Below are 25334 nucleotides of genomic sequence, written 5' to 3' on the forward strand. Positions count from 1 at the left end.
TACACCTACCCTTTATGTCTTTTTTAGAAATTTTACTTGTCTTAGACAAACATATTCTAAATTCAAGTAGTGTCAAGGAAAAACGTTTTCTTTTATTAATTATGCCAAATGGCCGTTATGCCAAATAGCTATTATGTCAAATGGCCATTATGCCAAACGGCATTATGTCAAATGGCTTTATGCCAAATGGGGTAGATATCTAGATGTATTTCCTCTGTTTTTTTTCTAGAAATGGCTCCAGAAATTTGTCTAAGGATTTCTTTATAAATATGCTGCAAATCAATTTCAAACGTTCTAAAACCAAGAAATATATTAAAACAATTGGTAAAATATTTTGTCTCTGTATCTTTCGCATCTTTTCCCTTGTTTTTTTGTTGTCCCTATTTATGTTATTTAAATATCTTATGAACACATTCTCTAAAAAGTTATTCTCAAAGTCGAGATCTGCATAGAAATTACGAATTATTTATTTTTTTTTAAGCTCCTATTGTGACACCCCTCGTTCAGTTCAAAACCATCATTCGTACCCTGTATTTTTACGCAATATCCAATTGATGGAACCGATCCTCTCATTTACCGAACCATTACGGGCATTTATCGAGTTCCCCCAATCTCCACCCTAATTCTCAATGACACAAATGCATGGCAGAGACCATGCGCTTTCTAAACGGCTTCATATTGAAATAATTGGCATATTTTCACCAATCAACCAGAAGGTAATTAATTTAAGAAGGCAACACAGCCATTGATGAAATATGTACGTCATCTGCGGTCGCGGTTGCATGTGGCCAGGGCTGCCAGATTTTTTTATGGTGACACAGCTTGTTTTATATGGACGACAAATTTTCTATTAATAATTTGTGTATGTGTATTTTTTGTATGGGACACAAATTGTTAAACCGGGTGGATACTAATTTCTATCGAATCGTTTGGCAGCTTTACTCATAGCACTGGGTGTGCAAAAACAATTCAATGCTTATTTTGCCCCTCCGAGACGCGACACGATAGCTCGAGTCGCCAAATAGGAAAAGGGGACAAGAACCCAGGGTCGGTTAAAATGGCTGAAACCGCGTCGTCGGTAGCGTGGGATCACTTTTCAAAATCAGCTCCCATTTGTTTGGAGCGTCAGATTTCGGTCAGTTGATTTTACAACTCTTGAGACGATCGGCAAGGTCCCCTGAAAAAGCTGCAGCAACCTGTTTTGCCGTTCGCGCTTATATCACACTCCATCCGATCGGCGGCACTTACTTCATGGATATCGCGCGGAGGTATTAAATCATGCATTGAATGAAAGTCACACATGCACTAAATGAGCGGTTTTCTGGGATACTGTGGTGTGATTTTGCCAAAAAAGTTGAAGTGCCTTTCATTGGGGGGTAAAGAGGGAACTTGTGTCTACGACCGTGACAGCAGCCCAAGCAGCCGGTGGACACTTGAAGTGCATTGGTTGGTACGTGTTTGCGCTGTTCATCGATGAGTTGTTTGGCCTTTACGCGATCGTCGTTGAAAGTTGTTGGTACCTGTATACCAGTGCGCGGCATTACATGCAAAACATGATGCGCGATCGATTGTCGATTCCGAGCGGATGGTACTTAACATTGAAGCTCCACTCACCATTGCGACTAGAGGCCAATCGAGCGGTCCTAAATGACTAGCCGAGGAAAACAATACAGCTCTCGGATGCGGATACTTGAGGAGGCTGGGTTAAGGTATAGGGTTTCCGGCTGAAGGGGTTCTTCAATTACCGTCAGAACTGGTGCAGATATTCCGAATGGTGAAGAATGCGTGAGCTGTGAAGGTGATATCGTGCTTGAGGAAGAGTGGAATCATTCGATACTGATGTTCAAGATGGGTTTTCGAGCACTTTTGTATGCTAAGTGTAATATGGGACATGAGACCAATGTCCTTGTAGATCTGATGATTGTCATACTAACTATTTAAGTCTTGAAGATTGTATTTTGCGCTTTTTCTTAGCATTCCATTTTCACTGGGACAGAACATACTTCTCGAAATGTGAAGTCAAATACGAATCTGTTATTATAGACGACGGTGTTGAACTCTTGATCCATCTTTTAAACGTGAGGAGAAGGCAATTTTACCGTACTCATGATCCACAATTGTTATGACAAAATTTACAGAAATATTTTTTTTTTTCAGAATTGAGAAACAATAATTTTGAAAATTCCATTTCTTTATTGGACACTGACTCTAAGCCCATGAGCGTTACATGAACTCAAAACTGAAGGAAGCTGGACCCATTCTATCAATAAATAATCGAAGTGCATACTTAGCATGAGAAACTAAATTTCTAGGGGATGAGGGACTTGAACGTTTCTAGAGGTGAAAACCCCATTTTGAACAGAATGATGGTTTCTTCGTCTTCTTTTTGGCGTTACGTCCCAACTGGGACAAAGCCTGCTTCTCTGATTAGTGTTCTTATGAGCACTTCCACAGTTATTAACTGAGAGCTTTCTTTGCCGATTGGCCATTTTTGCATGTGTATATCGTGTGGCAGGAAGATACTATATGCCCTGGGAATCGAGAAAATTTCCTTTACGAAAAGTCCCTCGACCAGCAGGATTCGAACCCACGACGACCCTCAGCATGGTTGAATAGCAGTGCGTTTACTGCTACGGCTATCTGGGCCTCTGATGGTTTATATCAACGAAAATCCAATTTTTGCAAATGAACAGTAGGGATTACGACATGGATATTCGACCACTCATCTATTTTTACGTGTTAAGAAATTGTTTCGTTCCAATAAAGGTGGAGGTTCGTCTTTCTTTACTAGCTACAGAAAATGTATTCGACCGTATTCGGCATGGATGTTTGATCGAAAAATTGTAAAAATAAATATTGTTAGAGTAATTCAAAGTTATTTGTCAAAGCGTACACCTCAGATTAATTATGAAAACCCCAAGCCTGACAGACTTTCTGTTTTTTTTTTTTCAAATATATGTGTTTGCGTACCATACAGCCCTCTCCACCAAAGGTCGAAGCATCGGATTGCAAAAAAGATTTCGACAGAAAACCGTTAAAAGTGGCTTTGCTTATTTCATAAGTGAATAAACAATCCTATAAATCACTTCTCCAATAAAGTCCTGCCGTAGAAATTGCTTATGGGATTGTTTCAAGAATGGTGTTTGTCATTCAAGTTTCCAATGACAAAAAAGTACACTTATTGCAAGTCAGCAGCTAAATTAAACGATCATCTGTATCATGTATACATGTTATTGCTTTTAGCCGATTGGCATCCGTACTAAGTCTTCGCAATCGTCTCTGGGATTGATTTCACAACTCCATCTGCTAATTGACTGACTGCAATAATTACATCGAAAGTTTGTTATACTCAAACCTCAAGATGATACCTTTCTGCTCCAACCAATCTCGACACGTGTTGGCAGCATATTATACTTACTGGTTGGAGCCTATACGAAAATCATCTATTACATCTGAGGTGCAGCATCCCCGCTGATGAGTTTTCCTCAAAATTCGAACCGTGATTCCGATCCGTTCGTTTTCCACATAGTAGAGACCCCTCGCATAGTCGTGCCGTGCGTGTTTATGATGCCAATACAAAGCCTCCTCGATGGGATCATCTTGTCTAGATGCATCGTCCGCCAACCATTTCGCTGCCAACGAGTGCCGCACAGTGGTACCATCCAGAGGACAAAAATAGAATGATTGTGCTATTTTTCAATTACGATGTCAAGAATGTAAAAATATTAACCCTCTAATACCCAAATTTTTATTTTCGATTATAAGTATTATTTTTCGTAATCTAAAATCGTTCTAAACACGTTTCGAGCAATTATTTATTTTTATTCGCAAATTTTTAAATTTTGGTTTTTGATTTTTATAATTTTTATTTTTGAACATCCCTAGCTTTTTTCATTTTTTCTTGAAGCCTTTTCTGGTTGTTGATTTTTGGCAATAATAAAAATTTAAATTTTTGCGGTGCTTTTAAAAATATTAAATTTTCAATTTTTTTTCGGAGCGTATTTTATTTTCCGTGTAACTAACGGAAAAACAGGTTTGAAATTATTTTGATACCACCAGGCTCTTCTTTTGTGATAGGTCGATCGTAGAAAAATATAAAAGGTATGATTTTTTATATTACACGTAAAATTAACCCCGGGCATTTATAGGTTATATAAGAATACAATTTTTTAAACAATTTTCAAAAACACAAAAAAGTTTCAAAAGTCATAAAAAACTTTTCTAATCTGCCTGTTATGAGTCAAAGTATAAGCCAAAAATAAAAATATTTTGATTTCCGAGCTACGAAAAAATATACAAAATTCCAAAGTGTACCCCGTCTAAAGGCGGGGTTGGGTATTAGAGGGTTAATTTAGCACACTTAATTTATTTTACGGATTCCTGTGAAATCTCAACAGCTGAACAGTTTGGTGAAATAAATTAACAGAGTATGGTCAGTGCGCATCGTACCTTAGTGCTGTGCGCACACGAATTCTCTCTGCTCTTGGAAATTTTCTTAAAAACTACCGTTCTGATTCAAATTCCGGACAGCTTCAAATTCCGGACACTCAACTTTGTATGGGAAAGGTTTCATTTGAAATGTTTCAAAAATTTTCCGTTCAAAAGTTCACAATTTAGAGACTCGTTTCCTCAAGCTTTTAACATAGCAAACCATGAAAATTTACAATGCTCAATAGTTTTGACGTTTTTCTCACGGCTGCTAATGTTTATTTAACGATTTAACATTTACAACTTTGCTTTTCACGAGCTGTCTGGAATTCGAATCAAAGCGTCCGGAATAATAAGCAAAAGTGATGTGGTGTCCGGAAAAAGAATCATGAAGAGGACACACATTTCCATTTATTTGAATTTATTGGTGTTCTGGAATTCAAATCTTCTCCTACCATTCGAGAGGTAAGTGTCCTGATAGCATAATAACGGAGAGATATCTTATAGATTGCTTTAATTTTTATGCTTTTAGATGGCTCATGCTTCGAATTGAGCTTAAGTGTCCGTAATATGGATCAAAACGGTACCTAAAGCAATAAAACAGTACTTTTCAGTGCTACAAAAACAGTATTTTTCAGTGCATAAATTAAAAACGGTACTTTTCAGTGATTCTAAAACAGCCCTTTCAGTACTATTTTCTCTACTATTAATCCCATTACGATCCTTGTTTGGACCCGTGCCTTCGATTTTTTGTTGGAGCCGTTGGCGAAAGCTAGCGGTGGTAATCCTTCTTGAACACCGTCTTGGGAAGAAAAACCTCTCGAAGGTCACGTCTTCTTTCGTTTATTCACTAAACATGGTTGCAACTACCAACAAAAGGAAGGGTGAATCTCTGAATTCACAACTTCCTTCAAAAAGAGTGGGATTTAAAACTGTCACTAAACGTGGCAAGAATGGAAGAAAGGACGTTTCCCCGGAATGCGAACTTTCTTCCAAGGGTGAAATGAATAATTGTATCGAAATGAGCAATCAGTTCGATGCTCTAGACAAATTTTCCGAACACCAAATCGAAGACTCAGACTCTTTGATCCAAGTGAGGAAGCAAAGAGTGCCGCCTATCGTGGTCAGTTGTTCCAAATTTGGAGGGTTTAGGCAGGAGATCTGGAACTCCATTAGGGGAATCAAGGTTTCCTTCCAAATCGCAAAGAAAGGAGACTGTCGCGTTTTGCCGGAAACTCTTAAAGATCGTGAACTTCTTTTCAAACATCTTGAAGGGAAGAACTACATTTTTTTACAATATTTTTACTTATTTTACTTTTTACAAAACTTAACGTTTGTTTAAAGTTGTCTTGAAATGTCTCTCAAGTGACTATAAGTCACCCGAAGAAATCAAAAATGGAATAAATGATTTACTTGGATTTTCCCCAGTCCAAGAAATCATTATGAAAAAGAGAACCCAATCTGGCATTGTTCGGAAAAGGCTTTCTCAAGAATATTATTTAGTTCACTTTAACAAAAAAGAACTAAATAATATTAAAGTTTTAGAAAAAGCAAAACTTACGTTCGATGTCCGTGTGACATGGGAACATTTCCAGAAACCTGGAGGAAATTACCAGAACCCCACTCAGTGCCGTCGGTGCCAAAAGTGGGGTCATGGTACAAAAATTGTCGCATGGACACTAAATGCATGATTTGCGGAGGTTCTTCTCACGCTAAAGACGTCTGTCCAGTGGTATCTTCCACCAAGTTTATATGCTTTAATTGCGGAGTCAATCATAAGTCTAATTTTTGGGATTGCCCTTCCCCAAGAGAGTCGTTGAGGCTCCTGCCAGGCAGATGAAAGATAATATCTGTTACGATAACGGTCGTTTCCGGAATTTCCCTGGTAGATTATCGAACAATACTCATGTTTCAGTTAACGATCGCTTGATTAGGAATCATACCCATCAGGAAGATCATATTTTTTTTCTATCTTTATTAACGAGACTTTTAGCCCTGGGCTAGTTCATCTCGGGACCAACGGCTTTACTTCCCTTCCGAAGGAAGTCATCACTGAACATTTTTAGTGACTATCTCGGGGATGGGATTCGATCCCAGGTCCTCGGCGTGAGAGGCGTGTGTTCTAACCACTCCGTCCCCGAAGATCATAATCATGCCTATTCACAAACTAATTTACATAGCTTTATTTCTGGTATAAAGTATGCCTGTCATAAAAGTGTCGATTTTTTGTGTTTCGGCTATCGAACTTTTACCTCACACGTGATTTGAAATCTTGCCCCACCAGCGGGGCAAAAGTTCATTTAAGACAATCAATTTTGAAAACAAGTTTGTTCAGCAAAATTGTACCCAATATGTTGAAGGTTCACTGTGTGGTATTTATTTCTTTTCAACTGCTATTGTTTTTATGAAAATTTTGAAGATACCACTAAGGTCGAACTTTTGCCCCACCTTACCCTAGGTTCTAAACCGCATTCAATCAAACATTAGCCACCAGATGATCATGTTAGAGTGAAAGCGTAAACTTGTAAAAGTTTTAGCTGCAAATATTTGCAAATAAATTTGAAGCATCTGCGTGCTAATATTGTGCTACTATAGAGCTGATTTACTCCATATTAGCCATGTAATATCCAATAAGGAGAATTAGTGAGCTAATGATTTCTTGAGCATGGGATTACCAGAAGGAAATATGGAAAAGAATTATATTTTGAGTAACTATTTCTATTTTTTCACAATTTTTAGAGCAACTCTGGCTACGTCTAAGCTACAGCTGGCGATAGAATCTTTGTTCATAAGAGACTATCTAGGATTGAACCCGTGACCTTCCACATAGTAAACTAACGCGATAGCCATTGATTCTTCACATACTTCAGACCTCATAACTCCAGGGTTATATCATTCAGGTGCAGTACATTTGATTTTATAGAATTCGGTTAAAGATGCATTCGGAGAAATGGTATTCTATGTGCTGGCGTTTGGAATAAGTAGAATCACAACTATTTTTTTTTCTACATATATTGTTTTTCTTCTTTTTGCTTTTCAGCTTAGGGTTCAATGAGCACTTCCATAGTAGGGTCCCGACTAGCAGATCATATCAAAATAATATCACAAATATATCATATCGAGTTATAAATATATCTCGTTGATGAAATTTAGATATGATGTACTATTTTTCCAATAATTCATAACAAGATTATATCAGAACGTGTTATAATTCATTTTAAAACACATCATGTTACAAAAACTTATTACAAATCTTATTACAATCTTGTTATAACTGGATCTTTATTTTAAATAAATTCATCATTCTAACAAAATTATTTCATAGGTTGTTGTGATAATAGGACATGATATAATTGTGTTTTATTGTATGAAGAACATTTACCAATAACGAGTAAGTTTGTCGTTTATATAAATCATTAACTGTGACGTAATGTTTTTCAGATCAGACGCAGGAGCCATTTTTTTTATTTCTTAATTAGTATTATTCTAAACATTACATTCATTTCTTATATCTAGATGTGCTGTGTTATTATACAACACTAGCATCCTAATTTGGTAGAAGCATGAGCCATATGAAAAACATCAAGTCTGAGCTGAAAAGACGTAGAACCAGTTGAACTTCCATTACTCTTTACTTCAAGTGTACTAATAGCCTCAACGGTAGGTGCGTCAGGTCCAATCCGGTGGTTTGGTGCATTTCTCGGTTCGATTCCCGTTAGTGACTTGTTTTTTTTTTAAACAACATAATACTTTGTTTTCATTTCTGTGGTTTTCTAAAAGTAGATTTACACACATAAAAACATTTGCCTAAAAATGAGTAAAGTGTACAGTTTTTACCCTAATTGATTTTTACCCAGAGCGGTATTTGTAACAAAATATGTTACAATTTGTATATTCTGTAGCGCAAAACTTTAGTTATTTTAACAACATCCTGCATCTATTTCATAACAATCGGTGTTAAAAAAAAGTTCGTAACTAAATAACACATCCAGTTATAGCGTGTGACAACACGCCAAGCCGTTCCCATAGGGAACATTAGCCACAAGGAAGGCCGTTCCAAGTAATACTGTTTCATATGGTAAGCCCTCTTCAACATCCAATCCAATTTCTCTCGCCGTTCCCTTACGGTACCTATCCATCTAGTATTCATTGCTTTCTTCTCCATGCTCCCTCTTGCTTCGAGCATAATAGACCGATATGCCGGTACACAAATTGAATAGTCTTGAAGATGAATATTCAAATTATAAAAAATGACCTTTTGTAAAGTCACTAAACTTAGCATCGTTATGTTTTAATCAATTTTGAAACACACTTCTCTTCATAATTAAAATTATGAAAAATTTGTAGAACATCAAATTTGTCTTAAATCAGGCCCAGTCTTATTAAAAAGTAGTTTTTCCAAATTTGTTGCTCATTTTACTGAAAAAAAAACATCATCATGGTCAAACATAACTTCATGAACACTCAACCGATTCCAATTCTTATTACATATTTTTGAAACTTATTTAGTTTTTTTCATACTCTTTGTATAACAAATCTCACTAAAAATTGTTTAGACTTAGTTATGCAACAAAAACTACAATCTCAAAACATGATTTTTCAATGAAAAATTGATTATTTGAGTTGGTTTGCCGGAAATCAAATTTTTACTATAGAACTGATGTGAATTAAACATCTTGTTATAAATACGAGTTGGATAGTGCATATATATTCAAGACAAGTAAAAATTTTTCGTTACAGAATTATTTAAAAATTGTAACAAAGTCCTTTTTGAAGGTTTGGTTTAACTAGCTGAAATTTGTCATTTTCGCTAAAAAATTGTATTTTTGTGCGGTTTTTTTTTTTTAAACTAAATCAAAACTATTTTTAATTAAATTTGTTGTGTACACAGTTCACAAACAACTAAATAAGCTTCAAAAGCATGTAAAAACAGTTGGAATCGATTGAGTATTTATGAAGTTATGGTCAAACAAAGATGATTTTTGAGAAAAATGAGGATTTTTTTTGAGTAAACTGCTTTTAACTAAGACTGGTTTTGATTTTAGACGAATTTAGTGTCCTACAAAGTTTTCATGATTAAAGAGAATGATGCTTAAAGTTTCAAAATTGGTTGAAATATGACAAAGTTATGTAGACTTTACTGAAGGTCATTCTTTATAAATTGAAAATTGACCTTCAAGTCGCTTACGTTACCTCTAAATGTTAATATTCTTGACTCAAAACTTTGAAGTTCTTCTTTCTATGTGATTTGAATTAAGAAAAGCACACGAATTTTCAATTTTGAGAACTTTTGAAAAATTTGCCGCACCCTATTCCACAGTTATTTCTCAGGCAATTCCTTTCTTAAGTTGTCATTTTCGCATTAGTATATATGTATATAGTATATATATGTGGCAGGTTTCCATTATAAAGAGATCTACGACCGACCGGAAATCGAACTCAGACACCTTCAGGCTTTGTTTTGTAGCCAGGCAAGTTGCCACTAGACTAATAGAAGCCCTCCAAGCAATACTCAAAAGGAACAAACATAATCTAATTTTAAAATAAAAAACGACCACTCGATTTTTGAATAACAGGCGTTGAAAACTTGATGACACGTACGATCTGAAATCCAACCTTCATTATTGTTCAACATTCATCGAAATTTTTTTTTCTGTTCGGAACATAAACCACTGCGACCAAGATTTGATCTATTGTATATCCCGCGTCCTTTGTTTAGTGCATGTCGTGTTACCTTGTTACCTATTGAGAAGTGATAAAGTATTCGGTTTTCTTACAGTTGTAATTCCTAACTTGATCGCAGGAAAGGATTCTAATTGAAAGGTTCCGCTATTTATACCCTCTGAAGAATGTGGTGGGTACACTCTCCACAGGTGCGCCCCTTTATCAGTCAAAATCGAATCCCTTGATAAAGCCAAGAAATTGCACCGATATTGTTTATGCATCAGAATCCTAGTCCTTACTTCTTCAAACCAGAGAACTAAATAAATAAAAGATTAGAAAACAAATTGTTGTATTCGACTCATTTTTTTTCCTTGTCTCAAGATCATTCTCGGCAACCGGGAAAACCGAGACTTGTCACTTTCAACAAGGTTTACAATTGTAAAAGAAATGCTTTACGTTTTCCATTTTATTGTATTGAGACCCGATCTCAAAAAAGAATGTTAAAGACAACAAAAAGAAAAAAATAATTCACAAATCTAATTTTCATACGATTTCTTCATTTCTAAATTTTTGAATCATTGAGAGTTGATGTCAAATAACAGCATCAATTTTGAATCATCTATTCTAATTTTATCCAATATCCATTTCGTAAAACAAGTTTTCGTACTTATAATGCTATTTTCATTCGTTATACAAAATATTTGTATTCGGCAAAATCTTTACGAAGTATACGTAAAATATACGTTTCCCAATTCATAGATGAGCGTTGTCTTGTTTATGCGTTTGCTTACTACTAACGCTAGTGGCAGTAGACAAAAATTGATAAGTTTTGCGAAATTATGAACGTTTCCTCCACGAAATTATTCGTTGTTTTTTACGTCAAAAATTTCGTAGAGAATATTGTATTTCATCCCTGAAAATCGTATCTTTTGTAGAATTAACGAACAGAACTTAACATACTTTTGTAAAATGCAATAAAACTCTTGAAATTCGTAATTTTTTAATCAATTTTTCGCACATTGTGTTTCAATGTTCGTTCTCAATACGAAATAAACGTATTTCGATTACAAAATGTTTGGTACAATAGAGTACGGTGGGGCAAAAGTTGGACCTTAGTGGTATAATCAACGTTTCCAGGAAAACAATAGCAGTTGAACCTTCAACATATTGGCTATAATTGTCAAAATATTTACCCATTTTTAGTTATAACAATTTAAAAATTGATTGTCTTAAACGAACATTTGCCCCACCGGTGGGGCAAGAGTTCGAATCCAGTGTTGGGCAAAAGTTCGCTAGCAAAAATACAAGACAGGCATACTTTACACCAGCCGTAAACTTAAGTTTGCCGAAAAATACAAACTAAATTTTCATCAAAAATTGCCCAAAACAGGGTTAATTGTAATAGACTCGAAAAAGGTAGTTTTTCGCAAAACTAAGTGGAATTGTAAAATTTTGGTTACGTTTTTCACACGATCAGACAAATTTTGCTAAATTTGAAGATAACATGTGGATTTTAGGCAGTTTGCAAATTTTTCCGTGAGTTTATACATGGGTCGAACTTTTGCCCACTATGGGCTAAAAATTGTTTCCAAGCATTTATGCAAAAACTAATACACCTCAAGGCATCCTGATAATGGGCATAGAAACGCCCTTACATAAAATATTGAAAAATATTTTATGTTCAATTTGTTCCATGCAACGAAAGATTGACCAAAAATTACAATATTCATGTCGAAAAACAACAAATAGCCATAACTGTTCCAAATCTCAATCGATTTTTATGATATTTGGAGTGAAAGTCTCTTACTTAAATAGCATTCAAGCCACCATGACATTTATAATATTTGCTTTGAATTGAGTTAAAAATCTTAAAAAGAAACTCTTGTCCCTCTAGAACTTTTGCCCCACTTTACTCTATAACTATTATATGGTTTGACTTAGAGATTGAAATTTATTACGGGATAAGTTACATAAAATTCATGAAGCAGTCAAAACTTAATTGATTCAACAGTTTCTGATAGTTTTTTTTCCTTTGAAAAATTGTATAAGACGATTTAACTATGACCGCTTCTTAGAACAAGTGGATCCACTGTGCGCCGTATTGGAGTTGAGTCTGCTAATACTAGAAACGAACCCCCTGATCTATGTATATATGAATGTGCTAGGCTTGGGTGCTTGGTGCTGCAGAGAGTCCGTCACTTTTGGAGAAAACATGTTTCACATGTTTCGTTCGCTTTTCCCATGTTTAAAATTTGCCGTTTTGTCTGCAACCGATGTGAGTGATTATGTAAGCGGGTTCGGTTTTTTATTCATGCACACACGGTTTTCATTCATCAGATTGCTTGATTTGGTGGATTTTCTACGTATTGGTAGGTCTACTTAAGGTAGCAGGGTCCGAGAGAAGGTAAAAGAATGGATGGATTTGACCAATTTCTCATGGCAATATTCGCCCCTACAGAAGAAACACAATTCAACCGGCAATTTGGACACACATGTGCAAGATTGCTACCAGTGGATGAAATGGGCTTTTAATTATTTGCCACTAGATTAAATGATTTTGCTCGTGGTCGGAGTCCGGTGACCACCACCAACCAATGCACGGGTGCTAATTATTTTATGCACAGGTTGTAATTTACGAAATGGGCCAGTTCGGAATAAGTCCATAACTACCCTTAGCCTTACAGACGTTTGCGTCATTTGTGGATTGGGTGGGCAAGCAGAGTTTGATTGTTTACCGATTCCAACGGCGCTGGATGCCTCTTGCCTTTATGGCGCTAATGGTGGCGGTATGCCTACACGGAAGATTGGATCGGATTGATTGGAGGTTTTTGTGAAAGTATGCTTCGTAATTTGGTTTTCTATTACACATGGGTTCATGGCAATCAAGCAGCGGATATATGTGAAATTTATATGTTTATTTTGGGTATTATATCATTTTTAAGTAACCATTTTAATTGTTATAATTTGAATTGAAATGTTCAGATAAATTTGGTCGATTCGTACAACTATCTATGACGTACCATTATATACCTATACCTGTATGCTTACAAAACAAACTTTTCACAATAATTCTATACCCAAGTTACTTGTTTAATGCCGTATTAGTCAAGAGCAGGGATTGCACCGTTCGTGGTGGAGTTGCTATCATCTTCATGTTAAATATGATTTTTCTGTGTAATTTGTTTGCAAAATTTTTCAAATATTGGATGGTTTTATTGAAATGTTTAGGATAGTTGATTCCTCTACCTAAACTCTAATGGTGGTAAGCTCCATCGAAGTTAATACGCCAATCGCGTATTAACTTCGATGGAGCTTACCACCATAATATCTGTAATCCTCTTTTAGTAATTACATTCGTTGAAAGAGGGAAACTGAAATATTATTAATCTTTAGAGTGCAGTTTGAAAATGCGTTCTAATTTGTTCAAAACAATAACCATTATTAGGAACATTAAATCAATGAATTGAGCGAACCAATAGGCACTTTGTACCATGAAGAACATGAAGACAATCCATATGTATTAACTTAGAACTACTTTCGCCAAACCCAAGTTAAACTCCAATCTTACTCAATTTAGATGTGAGAAACCAATAAATCTTATGGAAAATCCATCAAGTCGAATATCATCTTCCACCACATTTGCGATCGTGATCGATTAATTTGCAATCAAATTCTTCTCAAATCGGATCATCAACCATGACTCAATCGAAAAACGATACTCAACACTTTCAATGTCACCAGCTAATTGACCACAAGTTCTATTGACTCACTGGTAAGATTTCAGAACAACCTGTCACGTCACGTCATACCATTCCCCCCATTCGAGGTTCGATTTCCGTCACATTTCAGAGATCTTGTACTGCATATCGGCATCGAATGCATTTTCGATTACACACCACCGCACCATCAAGTCAAGAGTGTTCCTAATTTACAACTGCCCGAGTGGTACCGGTTTGGTCGGTTCTCCGCAACTTGACGATGTCTTCTTGAAAGATGGAATGAAGTAATGAAGAGCTGGCGAGCATCACCGTGTGATTGCTGGCGAAGGTCACCGAGTGCAGAATTGCAACGGATCTGATCGTTTGAGTGTTTCTATATTGAATATCGAAACACTTTTTTGAAGTGAAGCAGATCAGGTTCGGACAGATTTATCGAGGATATTCCAATGGGTTACATGCATGCCCTGATTCGCTACTCACCACATAGTAACGCACATGCGCTCGTGTCTATGCACCATAAATCGCTAAAAGGTAATTCGAGAAATATTTGAATATTTGTATAGTGAAAAGCTTCTAACGAATTATTTCTCAAAATTGAAAATTATTTTCGAAAAAATATTGGGTTCCGGTACGTGATGATAATGACTATCACGCCTACCACATATTTTGATTAATGCTTTCATTTACGAGAAATTTAAAGTTAGGTGCCTTTCTCTATACAACATTAAACAAGAAAACTTCTGCTGATCAACTGTGAACAAGAGTAAAGCAGGTAATCCATTGATGAGACTTTTCCACGAGTGCCCTTGCTCATATTTCAAGCAAGTAACTATCAGAGGATCATATCAACACTCGCTTGTGACTCCCAGACCTTGTGTTATCCCACTGACACAAGCTCCTTTCCATAACAACTGTGGAGATGCAGGGGTTCCCTCAGTCTCTAGTAACAATGTATGCCTAACAGACATTGCTGCCCTTCACCGAAGACCATATCGAATTGGTTGACGCTGTTGTCCATGTTCTAATTTTATACTTGAATAGGGCGATATTCAAAACTGAAAAGGCAACAGATGACTCTTTTTCAGTGATACAGTCAACTCTCCCTAACCTGATATTGCAGGGATCAACGAGCTAGGCAGGTATCGAGTTTCAGAATGCAAAATCAAAGGACCCAAGGGACCATCGAGTTAGCCATGAAAACCAACTTTTACTATGGTTCTTTAAGGCTAAGTAGCCTGTCATTCGTTTTGGCAGCCATATTGTCATTGCAGCTCTCAATTTCAAAGTGATAAACCTCGACTCGACCACTTGACTCGACTGCTGGTGACGGTATGAACTTCTGGTAGGGGCTAATAGGGCGATATTCAAAACTGAACTAAACACACAAAGTTATGTATTCACTTTACACTTGATTTCTAATCACTACTTTTTTGATCCAGGTTCCTAATTGCAAGTAATTTACGTTTTTCATTATTTTCCATACGTCTTGACAGTTCTCCGACTACCATTCTTCATGCGCTTGTGTTGAAAGATCGAGAAATTTGAGAATCCAGCGTAGCGCGATCAGTGGGTGGAATTCAAACAACAGTGTCGTCGCTCGGCGGCCAGTGAAAGAAACTGAATGTTCGAATGCCTGTACTTTTTGACGCTGGCGCCAACTGTTAGCGTTTAAGAACAAAATAAACAGTCGTTACCCTATTTGACCACCGCGTGTTGATGATGCCAATGTGAACTTCCGATAGGGGCAAATTATTCAATGTCTCAGAAATGCAAACATATAGGAGGATGTTGTCTTCTGAAAAGTTGCTCGAAAGGATAAGAACTTCCACATTGGTAAAATATTGAAATATAAAATTTGTACAATAACCATGCCATTAATGTATTCCAGAAATTATGTTACATATGTGGAATCCGACCAAACTAAAAGTACACTAAAACCTCAATTTACGAAGGCTTTTATTTTACGCAAACTTAATTAACGTAACATTTTAACGAAGTGCTTTAATAGAGTTTAGATAATTATGTGGGAAATTATGTAATTGGATGGCCTCCGGGTGGGAAAAATCGTTGAAAACCCATGCCATATGGGTATTGTCAAAACGGGCACGACGAGGGGATAACGAAAATCGATGTCTTTGAAATCCAATTCACTAAAACCTCAATTTGAAAAGTATTTTTTATGCAAATTCAATTGACGTCACTTTTTTACGAAGTAAATAAAAGAACATCAGTTCAAATCAGTACATTGATCCATTTGCTTATATGAAGAGTGGAGTTTTATGCCATCACTAAATATCATCAATATACAACTACTTACGTTTGTAGATACTCAAGCCTATATTCCGAGGAGCTATCTGAAGTCCAAGAACATCGACACAACTCGATATAAAGTAACTTGATTTTTATTTTCGTTACTTTATATCGAGGTTACGTTATATCGAAGCATATTTTTTTCAATTTCGTTCAACATTGTTGAGAAAATTGAGTTTACATTGATATAATTGAACTAGCAGGCACTTTCAGTTTATCTTCATATTTTTTCGATATTATCCGTATTTTTTTACCTCTCTATTGCACTGCCCATAACTGCATATCAGTCACATTCGACATTTTTGACAATTTTGAGTTAATACCGTGGAGATTCATCAAATGATGTATACTTTCGACCAACTTATTAAAATCTGTGATTTTGTTCTAGAGAATTCGAAAAAAAATACCAAGTTGTTTTGTCACATTGGTAATTGTAACCGCATAACAGTCACATTGAGATTATGCATGAGCCTTGTGATGTAGTAGCAAAGAAATTTCAATCAGAATTATTTTCTGACTGTTCACCCAATATACAACATGAGCTGTACCAATTTCCAGCCGCAAATAAGCACTTTTGAGTTTCTGGTAATTTTTTGAAATTTTAGTTTCTTCCCATACTGCCATAAAATGCAGACTTGGTGTTCCATTTACTCAATGCCTACTTTTGTCGAATGTTACAAATATGCAGTTATGGGCAGTGAAGTAATCCTTAAAAATGTATTCAGGAAATATTATGGAGGAATCCTTGAACATTCGGAGAAACTATTAGAGACATTCATAAATGAGATCTCTCAGAAATCTTTAAAAAAGTTAATGTTGAGCAGTCCATGAACATTTCTAGTAGGCAATTGCGAAACTTCAAGAATTTTGTTTAGAGGAACTCGTGGTAATACTACTAAATTAAATATTTTTGTAATTTCTTGTCAGGATTTTGGAATGAATCTCTGAAGAATTCTTTAAAAATTGTTATTATTTTTTCGGAATTCATGAAAAACTCATTAGAAAACTCCATCAACACCAAGAACTATTTTTGAGGAATTTTCCATGCACAAGTTTCTGAAAAAATACGTGGTGGAATTATCGGCAGTATTCTGGGAGAATTTTCTGGAGGGTCTGGGGAACTTGCATATATTCCTGCATATATTTTTTTGTTAAACAACCATCCGCAGAAAACTTTCTTGACTTATCGTTTTCAATAATTACTTGAAGAACCCAATAAAAAAGAATCACTGAGAACTTTCTTCAAAAATTTCCGATGGAATTTATGAAGACTTTCATTTCACATAGAATCCTTGAAGAAACTTGAGTAGAACATAGAATGTTGTTTTTCATAAACATTTGGAGAAAGTTCTTCAGAAAATCGGAATGATTTGAAGAATCCATAGTTGAATCCACTTTATATCTTGTAGAAATAACTTGGTGAAATTTTTGTACACAAGCACAGTAGAATTCATAGATATATTTAAACAAACTATTGGAGAAATTTAAAATAGTTGAATTAAAAATTCCTAGAATCCGGAATTCCTAGGAAACAGTTCTTGTACATATTCTGGAGAAATTCCTAATGGAATATTAAAACCATTCCTTAAAGAAATCTCTGCAATCGCTTTAAAAAATCTGGTGGAATCCCTGGCATCATTTCTGAATAAAATCTTAAAATTTTTTGAGCATGGATATCAGGAGGGTTAACTAGTGGAATTTCTGGAATATGCCTGTCGGAATTATTTTAAGAATATATTTTAAGTTTTATACATGAATACCAGGAGAATTCGGTGGAATCTCTGGAGGCATCCTCAGTATGATTCTAGTTGAAATCTGTGGAAAACAATCAGGATAAACATCAAATTCTTGGAGAAACCCTTTGAAGGATATCTGTAAGAATTCCTAAAGCAACATTTAATATTTCCTTAAGAATTTTAAAGAAAAAAATGTTCATCAAATATGCGTTAAATGGATCGGCGATGGCAGCGTGGGCTGGCGACACACAAGTCTAATCATAGTTTGATCTAGTCTTTTTGAGTGCAAAGTATAAATCAATAATTATTAGGTTTCATAGAAAATTGACTTGAGTAGCAGGCTTGGTGGAAGCGTGAATACAACAAAAATGAAGAAGAATTATGTATAGATACATAGATCAGTGGTAAAATGTTGGTATTAACATTAGCTTATAGCTCACTCGATATCGATGCAGTTTATAAACCATATCTATATAAATATAAATGGAGTGGTGTTTGTATGTCACGAAATGACTTGAGAACGGGCTATCAGATTTGGAAATTTATCATATAAATATGATCCTGAAGTGTTCCGACGTGTTTGTGTGTATAAAAAACTCAAGATGTACACAGGAAAGTTAGAAAAAACGGGAGCGAACGGAACTGCCTGTTTTGTATGGGACGTCCATGACGTTTTTCAGCAGCCTACTTGATGGCAAGACGAAGTTTGCCGGGACCACTAGTTTTTAATAAAAATTGGAGAAATAAATGGGAGCGAAAAAAAAGTTAGGTTATATCGAGGTAAAAATTACGTTATATCGAGTTACGTTATAAAGAGGATACGTTATATGGAGGTATGACTGTACAATACTTTGTTTGGATATGGATAATCAGGGGCCTTCGCAATATTAAAGAACTATCTATTGATAATTGGTTACGCTTGTAGATCCTAAGGCCTATATTCGATAAAGATCTTGGAGGACCAAGAACATCCACACAAAATTTATACAATACACCGTATACTCACATAAATGGTTAAGGATCGTTGGAGCATTTGAAAACTAACCTTAAATCACTTATTGCGGTCGTAGATCCCAAGGACTATATTTAATGGAGTCCTTTGATGGTTAATAGACTGTGCCATATTAAAAAAAAAACTATCGATAGACTTTTGATCACGCTTGTAGATCCTAAGGCTTATATTCGATGAAGTCCTTGGGGGACCTAGGACAACGGTACAAATTATAACAATACTCATTTTACTGCATTGAATAGATAAGGACCAGTGCCATATAAAAAAAAAACCTCAAAGGATCGTTAAATACGTCAGTATTGAACGTTTTTGGATGAACTAGAGCACTCACTTAATTATCAAAACTCAGACCTGACAATACAAACGATTCTTGAAAATGTAACAATGTTTTAGTTTAGTTATCATTTCTATTGATCTCCATTAACATCAATAACAAGAGTTCTTAGAAGACCTTAACTTACGCACATTCTATCCTGATTAAGAACCAAATATATAAAATAATATGTTAATGATACCAGAAGAGCATAATTTCTCTAGTTTTTCCCAAGTTCTTGATAGATTTCTCATGAATTCATATAGAGTTTTCCAAAATTTGGAAATTTTCAAGAGTCTCAAGAATTTAACCAAAAGTACCTAAAGTGTAATGTTTTGATTTCCTCAGGTATTAATACAAATTTTATCTTAAATTTAAAGAATTAAACTCTGTAACTTTCTTAGAATATTTTTCTCAGAATTCCTCCAAATATTGAAAAAGGTATTCTTCCAAGGATACAAAAAAAATAGTTCAGAGATTTTTCCTTTTTTTTTCATTCAGTCTTCCTTCGGGTTTATAATTATGATTATGACTACCGAAATTTAATTTGGCAGAATTCAAAGAAATTTTTTCATCTTGCGTTCATTAAATTTTTGCAAAGAATATTCTTAGAAAACATCCTGGATAAACCTTTGGAATACTTCCTGAAAGAATTTTTGAAGTATGTATTTTAGAAAAAAAAAATCTAAAGTAACTCTTAGACAGATTTTTCAGGTATTCATGGACAATTTATGTACACAAATTTACATTATATTCTGTAGTAATCTTTTAAATTCGAGGGAATGCTGAGAGCAGCTCCTGAGAAAATAACTGTAAGAAGATTCTAAAGAAATTATAAAAAAAATATATGCACTTCTTAAGCAGTTTTGGTGATCTAAAAATGATTACAAGTTCTTGGAAAATCTTTTTTTTTTAAATAGAGCATTAAAAAGGGTTGTACTACTTTTCCCCCAATGGCGGTTCCTCGAATGTCGTTTCTCCGAACGCCAGTACCCTGAATGTCAGTTTCCCGGACATCACGTTTCCCCGACTAGCCCAGTTTCCCGTAAAGTTCTTCGTAATTGTCAAATCTTTTTCATTTGAAGGTGGTGAACGAACCGGTTTCCTTTACTTGATTGGCGGTTCGTTTGAGTTTCACCGTTTTTCGCATTTTTGGCATGATTAGTTTAGTCGAGTATGATGAAATATCTCCAACTTTTGATTTCTTTGCGTTCTTTCTAGTTCAGCACCCTGTATCTTAAGTTTATTCTTACGTCTTTTTATACAGCATCATTTTTCGGGGAAACTTGTCATTCGGAGAACTGGCATTTGGGGAAATGACTTTCGAGGAAAGGATCTATTCTTACAAACAAATGTTTGCGATCTTTTGGCTCCAATTTCCATAATCTTTAGCCGATTTCAATAAAGTTTCGACACAACATCACAACATCTATTCAAGTTTCGTGACCTGTACTGGAAACCCCAGTCGGACAGTCGGTTTTGGATTTATATGCATGTTTCATGGAGTCTGTCCGAAGGTCATTTCAATAATGATTGTGCATGGATCAAATAAAACTACAGTGTTTGTAAGTGAATCTTAAGCCATTAGTGTTTTCCAACTCTTTCAACTCATCTGGACTGGATTTCTTGGAGCCGGTTCCTGGGGCATCAGTTGAGAACATAGAATTGGATGAATCTTTCAAATTCATTTCAAAGGAATGCTAAGAACAGCTTCTGAGAAAATAACTGTTAGGAGTTTCTAAAGAAACTTTAACAGAAGCTTTTATATGAACTTCTTTAGAAATGTTGGTGAACTAAGAGTAATTATTGATTCTTGGAGTGTGACAGAACGAGTTTCTGTTAAAAATAAGAATTGTTTACGGTTTCTATGAAATATGTAACTGAAAAAACTTTCAAAGTTCCTTAGATATATTTCATTGAAAATCTCTAAATAAATTTCTCCAAAGAGATCGATGGAAGAATCCTCGATAGAATTCTGCAACGTGTATGGCAGAGTATGTATAGCAATTATTTTTTGCGTAAAAATCGTGAATGAACTTTTAAGGTCGTTCGTCCTCTTCTTCTGCTGAAAATCCTGGATTCGCCCATTTACGTAGGTTATACTTTGTGTCACTCCCCAAGAAATTTCAGAATCTCTCCGGCACTATATTACCAGTGCTCAAAAATAACACCGATAAAAAAATATGTTTGAGAACCTGAAAAAAATCGCAATTTTTTCAGGTTTTCAATTATTGAAAAATAAGAAAATAATCACAATTAAAACGATTTTTGTTGTTAAAAACGACGCAAGTAAGGTAAGCTAGAAGAGTACAAGCCCCCTATAGAAAAAAAACAGCTTCCTCAAGAGGAAAAAGCTAAAAGCTGTTAAGTATACACATTGCTTAAGGATTTTATTGATTGTATGACTCAAGCATCCCTCTTAGCTTAGGCTCAAATCAAACCAATCATTAATGTATGAAAAATTATAAATTTTTCAACTATTGAATGAATTATCTCTAAATATTTGTTTTTTAACAAGGCTTTTCAAAAGCACTGGTTTTAAAATCAGTTAAACATATTTCTGCTAGCTTTTCTGAACTCAGTTTCGATTCCTCATTGTGGTATGAAAATTAAATCCCTAGACAACACATCATTTAAGTTAAAAAATAGTAAAAGAGTAAAGTTGTTGAATTTAAATTTCAATTTCCATACAATATGCAACTTATTCATAAAGTTGTACTGTACGTGATGTACAAATGTGGAGAATATGTATAGTGGAGCTATGCGTTTCCGATTTGGTTTTGAAAGGAAGATCTTTAATCTATTCAATAAATTCCGATATGGTTATTCAATAAAATTTGGAGCAACACTACTGCTTTCTGTGCAGTATTATAATATAGTTGCTTGAATTACTTTGATCAGTCCTCAGTGCCATTATTGCATGGCCAAACTTTTTCAAAATATAAGATGATTAAGAGCCACACAGTACGAACGAAACGTGTAAATTTCTGAGACATATAATGCACATAATTGGAGCGTGGTATATAATGGAGATTTACATGATATGTCATGTAATCTTCAATTATATGTCATGTAATCCAGCAGAATTATGTGTGATTACATGGCATATAACACAAATTTACATGATTCCAGACTTAAATTTACATGACGTCATGTTTACATCGCATAAATGAAGTTTACATGACGAGTAATCTTTATTATTTTTAACTGTGTATGTACCGAAAGATTGGGGTTTCCCATACAATACGTCGCCAATTTTTTCGCAACTCATTTCAAATTGTGGAAAAACTGGAATTTGCCTTCACTTCCAAAAACCCAACGTTGCCTTCAAAAGAGGAATAATTTAGAATGTTTTTATATCTTTTCGTAGCTTCAGAAATCGAAATAATTTTAATTTATCTACAGTAGAACCATAAATCGCAGCCTAGGATAATGTGCAATTTTAAAAAAAACTTAATAGTTTTGTAACTTACAAAAGCCTGAATCTCATTTGATGTCTGATGCAAAATATCAACCTGTCGCATAAAAAAGCTTGATGGTATCAAATTAGTTTCAAAATTATTGCAGATAAATTTGAAAATTTTAATAAATTTAAAAATATTAAAAAGCAAAATTTTATCATTATTAAACATTGGTAAGTAAAAGTGGCATCAAGAAAAAAATGAGAGTGATAGGGATGTTCAAAAATAAAACTTTCTAAGTTTAACGGTAACGGTAAGGTAACGAACAGTGGTAACAAGATCAAAAATATAAAAAAATAACATCCTAGCAGTAGGGACATGTATCTAGCAGATTTCACGGAATCAAATATCGACTTCATTGGGATAATTTCACATTATAAACAACTTGTCTGAATAATGAACCCAAAAGCCCTAATTTGCCAATGCTATTCCTTCACACATTCAGCCGAAGACTATCTTGACGTTTCGAAACAAAGTAACTCTTACTATTTTACTATTGTATGCAACCCAGTCTATAGTTGGGTCTCGATTTTGGCGATTAGATAAAATGCTCTCGCCACCCAACTGTCACGCGAACCCCCGAGATAACCCTTTCCATGACCTCTCTCCTCAATTCATCGGTCTTATACCGTTTTGTCTCAAATTCCGAACAGACTCATATTCCGAACACTCGGTTTTTGTATGGCGACTTGGTTGAAATATTTCGCTGAAATATGTCATCAAATCACTACGAAATGGCTGTCAATTGCAAATAAATTTTAATGTTTTCAAATCTATGTTATAGCTCTGGAGTAGTGATGATTCTCTAGTTCAAGACCAGTAAGACTAGCTCAGATAAATTTATTTACGAAATTATTCATTTGAATAAGATTTATTCGTGCTGTTCGGAATTTGAGTCAAGGTGTTCGGAATATGAGACAGAATGAACACAGTGTTCGGTATTTGAATCAAAATGTTGTTGCATATTTTAACGTAAAATCAATAGTAAACAAGTCTAAATAAATATTTTTTTCGGTACACCCAACAGCTAAGGGTTAGACTTTGTGAAGAAATTTAAATTTTCACAAATATCACCTAATTTATGCCTATCAGATGCATTTGAAGTCACTGCTGACCTTAAGTGTTCGGAATTTGAGTCAAAACGGTAATTGCCGACAGACAGACACTTTGGGTGAGAAAAATAAATGAGGGAACCATCAAAACAGAAAGATTTACCCCTATTACTAACGATGGTACTTACTTTGCTGCGCTGACGATTGCCGCATCAGTAATCCAACATTCAGCAACAGTATGAATATGTATGCACCCGATTTGCATTCATTGTGCCCCATCTTGGCTGGAGTTTGTTTTTCGCTTTTTTTCACCACACGTCAAAGGAAACTTGCAGCTGCTGTTGCCGCTGTCTGCATACAATGTTTGGCTTCTTCTGGTTTTGTGCACTTGCTCGATAATAACTTTGACTAATTTGCGCTTCCTCTGATGCAATCAACACTTTGCTTACACGTCATTAAAAGCACGATTTTGGCATCATCTACCTCTCAGTTGAAGGCTTAGGTTTACTGCGAACCCAACAACAGTAATTCAGAAAAAACACTCGTCAATTAGGCTGCAATTTTCACATTTTCCATCGGATTTTGCCAACCACACTCCAATTAATTGCACAATATCAATTTCACCACCTTCGTTGTGTGATGCAGTCGCCGTGCTGTGCTGCTCGCCCAGTTTTCAATTTTCCTACTTCTTTCAGCGACTCTGGGCTCCAAGCTCACGACACTGTCATATCCAAGTCACATCAGCACGACACGTTCACAAACATGCAGAGTGCAGTTATAGGTTGCAAAAGTTGCCACAAGTTTTCCTTCGACTCTGAAACTTCCTCCTACTCAGACAGCACCACAAATCCCAACGAACCCTCCTGTCCAGCTCTAAAAACAGCTGATAGCAGCTTTGAACGAATTCCACCACGCCGGATAGATCTCTTTGCACAATGCCCCAAACAATTATTGCACAACACCTTAGGCTCCTCTGGATCCAATCGAAAATAAATCAACCTCAAAGGTTCGTCGCTTATTCGCTTCGCTCGTTGAAGTCTCTCCCTCGAAGAAAAACGATACCCACAACAGGTCTAAAGTCAGAGAGCGACCAAAACCCGTCGTAAAGAGTCACGCGCGCGCAGAAAACCCGTCCCCGATCTCAACGGTCCGAGTGAAACTTCTGAACTGAGGAAGTGGAGTTTCTTGGAGGCCCCCATTCCATTCGTGGAGCCATACCACCTTATGCTCCACTCACCACCGGCAACGAATACGACACTACTCTACCACCAATACATACCGTAGCACCTGAAAGCGAACGGCGTAAGACATGGGCGTGGACAGGGAAGGGCAAAGGGATGGGGTATATTGTGTCAAATGTGAGCTACGGCCCTATCGGCGCGACAGTGCTGTCAGATTAATACTTAAGGAAGTTCTGAAAAGAGTCCATGAAGAATTTATTTTTATCTGTGAAGATATTCTTATATGAATATCTGTAGAAATATTGGTGATCTGAAAGAAATCTGAAAGACAAGCCAAAAATAATTTCTGTAGAGTTTACTGAAATAATATTAGGAGTTTTTCTCTTCGTTTTGCGTGAAATTCGTAAATAAACTTCTAAAGTCGATCACCCACACCCTCGCCCCTTATGCTAAATCCT

The 25334-nt window shown here is 35.6% G+C and overlaps 1 protein-coding gene across 2 annotated transcripts in view; it reads right to left on the bottom strand.

The window, feature by feature from the left end:
• The window catches only part of LOC5576808 (mucin-17), a 294664-nt gene extending 269747 nt beyond the window's left edge, over positions 1–24917 (bottom strand). The window contains exon 1 of one of the 2 annotated variants that reach the window (XM_021855039.1): positions 23884–24917. In XM_021855039.1, the coding sequence (XP_021710731.1) occupies positions 23884–23974 (91 nt within the window). In that variant the 5' untranslated portion in view covers positions 23975–24917. The remainder of the gene's footprint in view (positions 1–23883) is intronic. The other variant, XM_021855040.1, reaches the window with a different exon arrangement.
• Positions 24918–25334: the final 417 nt, after the last annotated feature.

The sequence above is a fragment of the Aedes aegypti genome, chromosome 3 (assembly GCF_002204515.2).
Source record: "Aedes aegypti strain LVP_AGWG chromosome 3, AaegL5.0 Primary Assembly, whole genome shotgun sequence".
Lineage (NCBI taxonomy): Eukaryota > Metazoa > Arthropoda > Insecta > Diptera > Culicidae > Aedes > Aedes aegypti.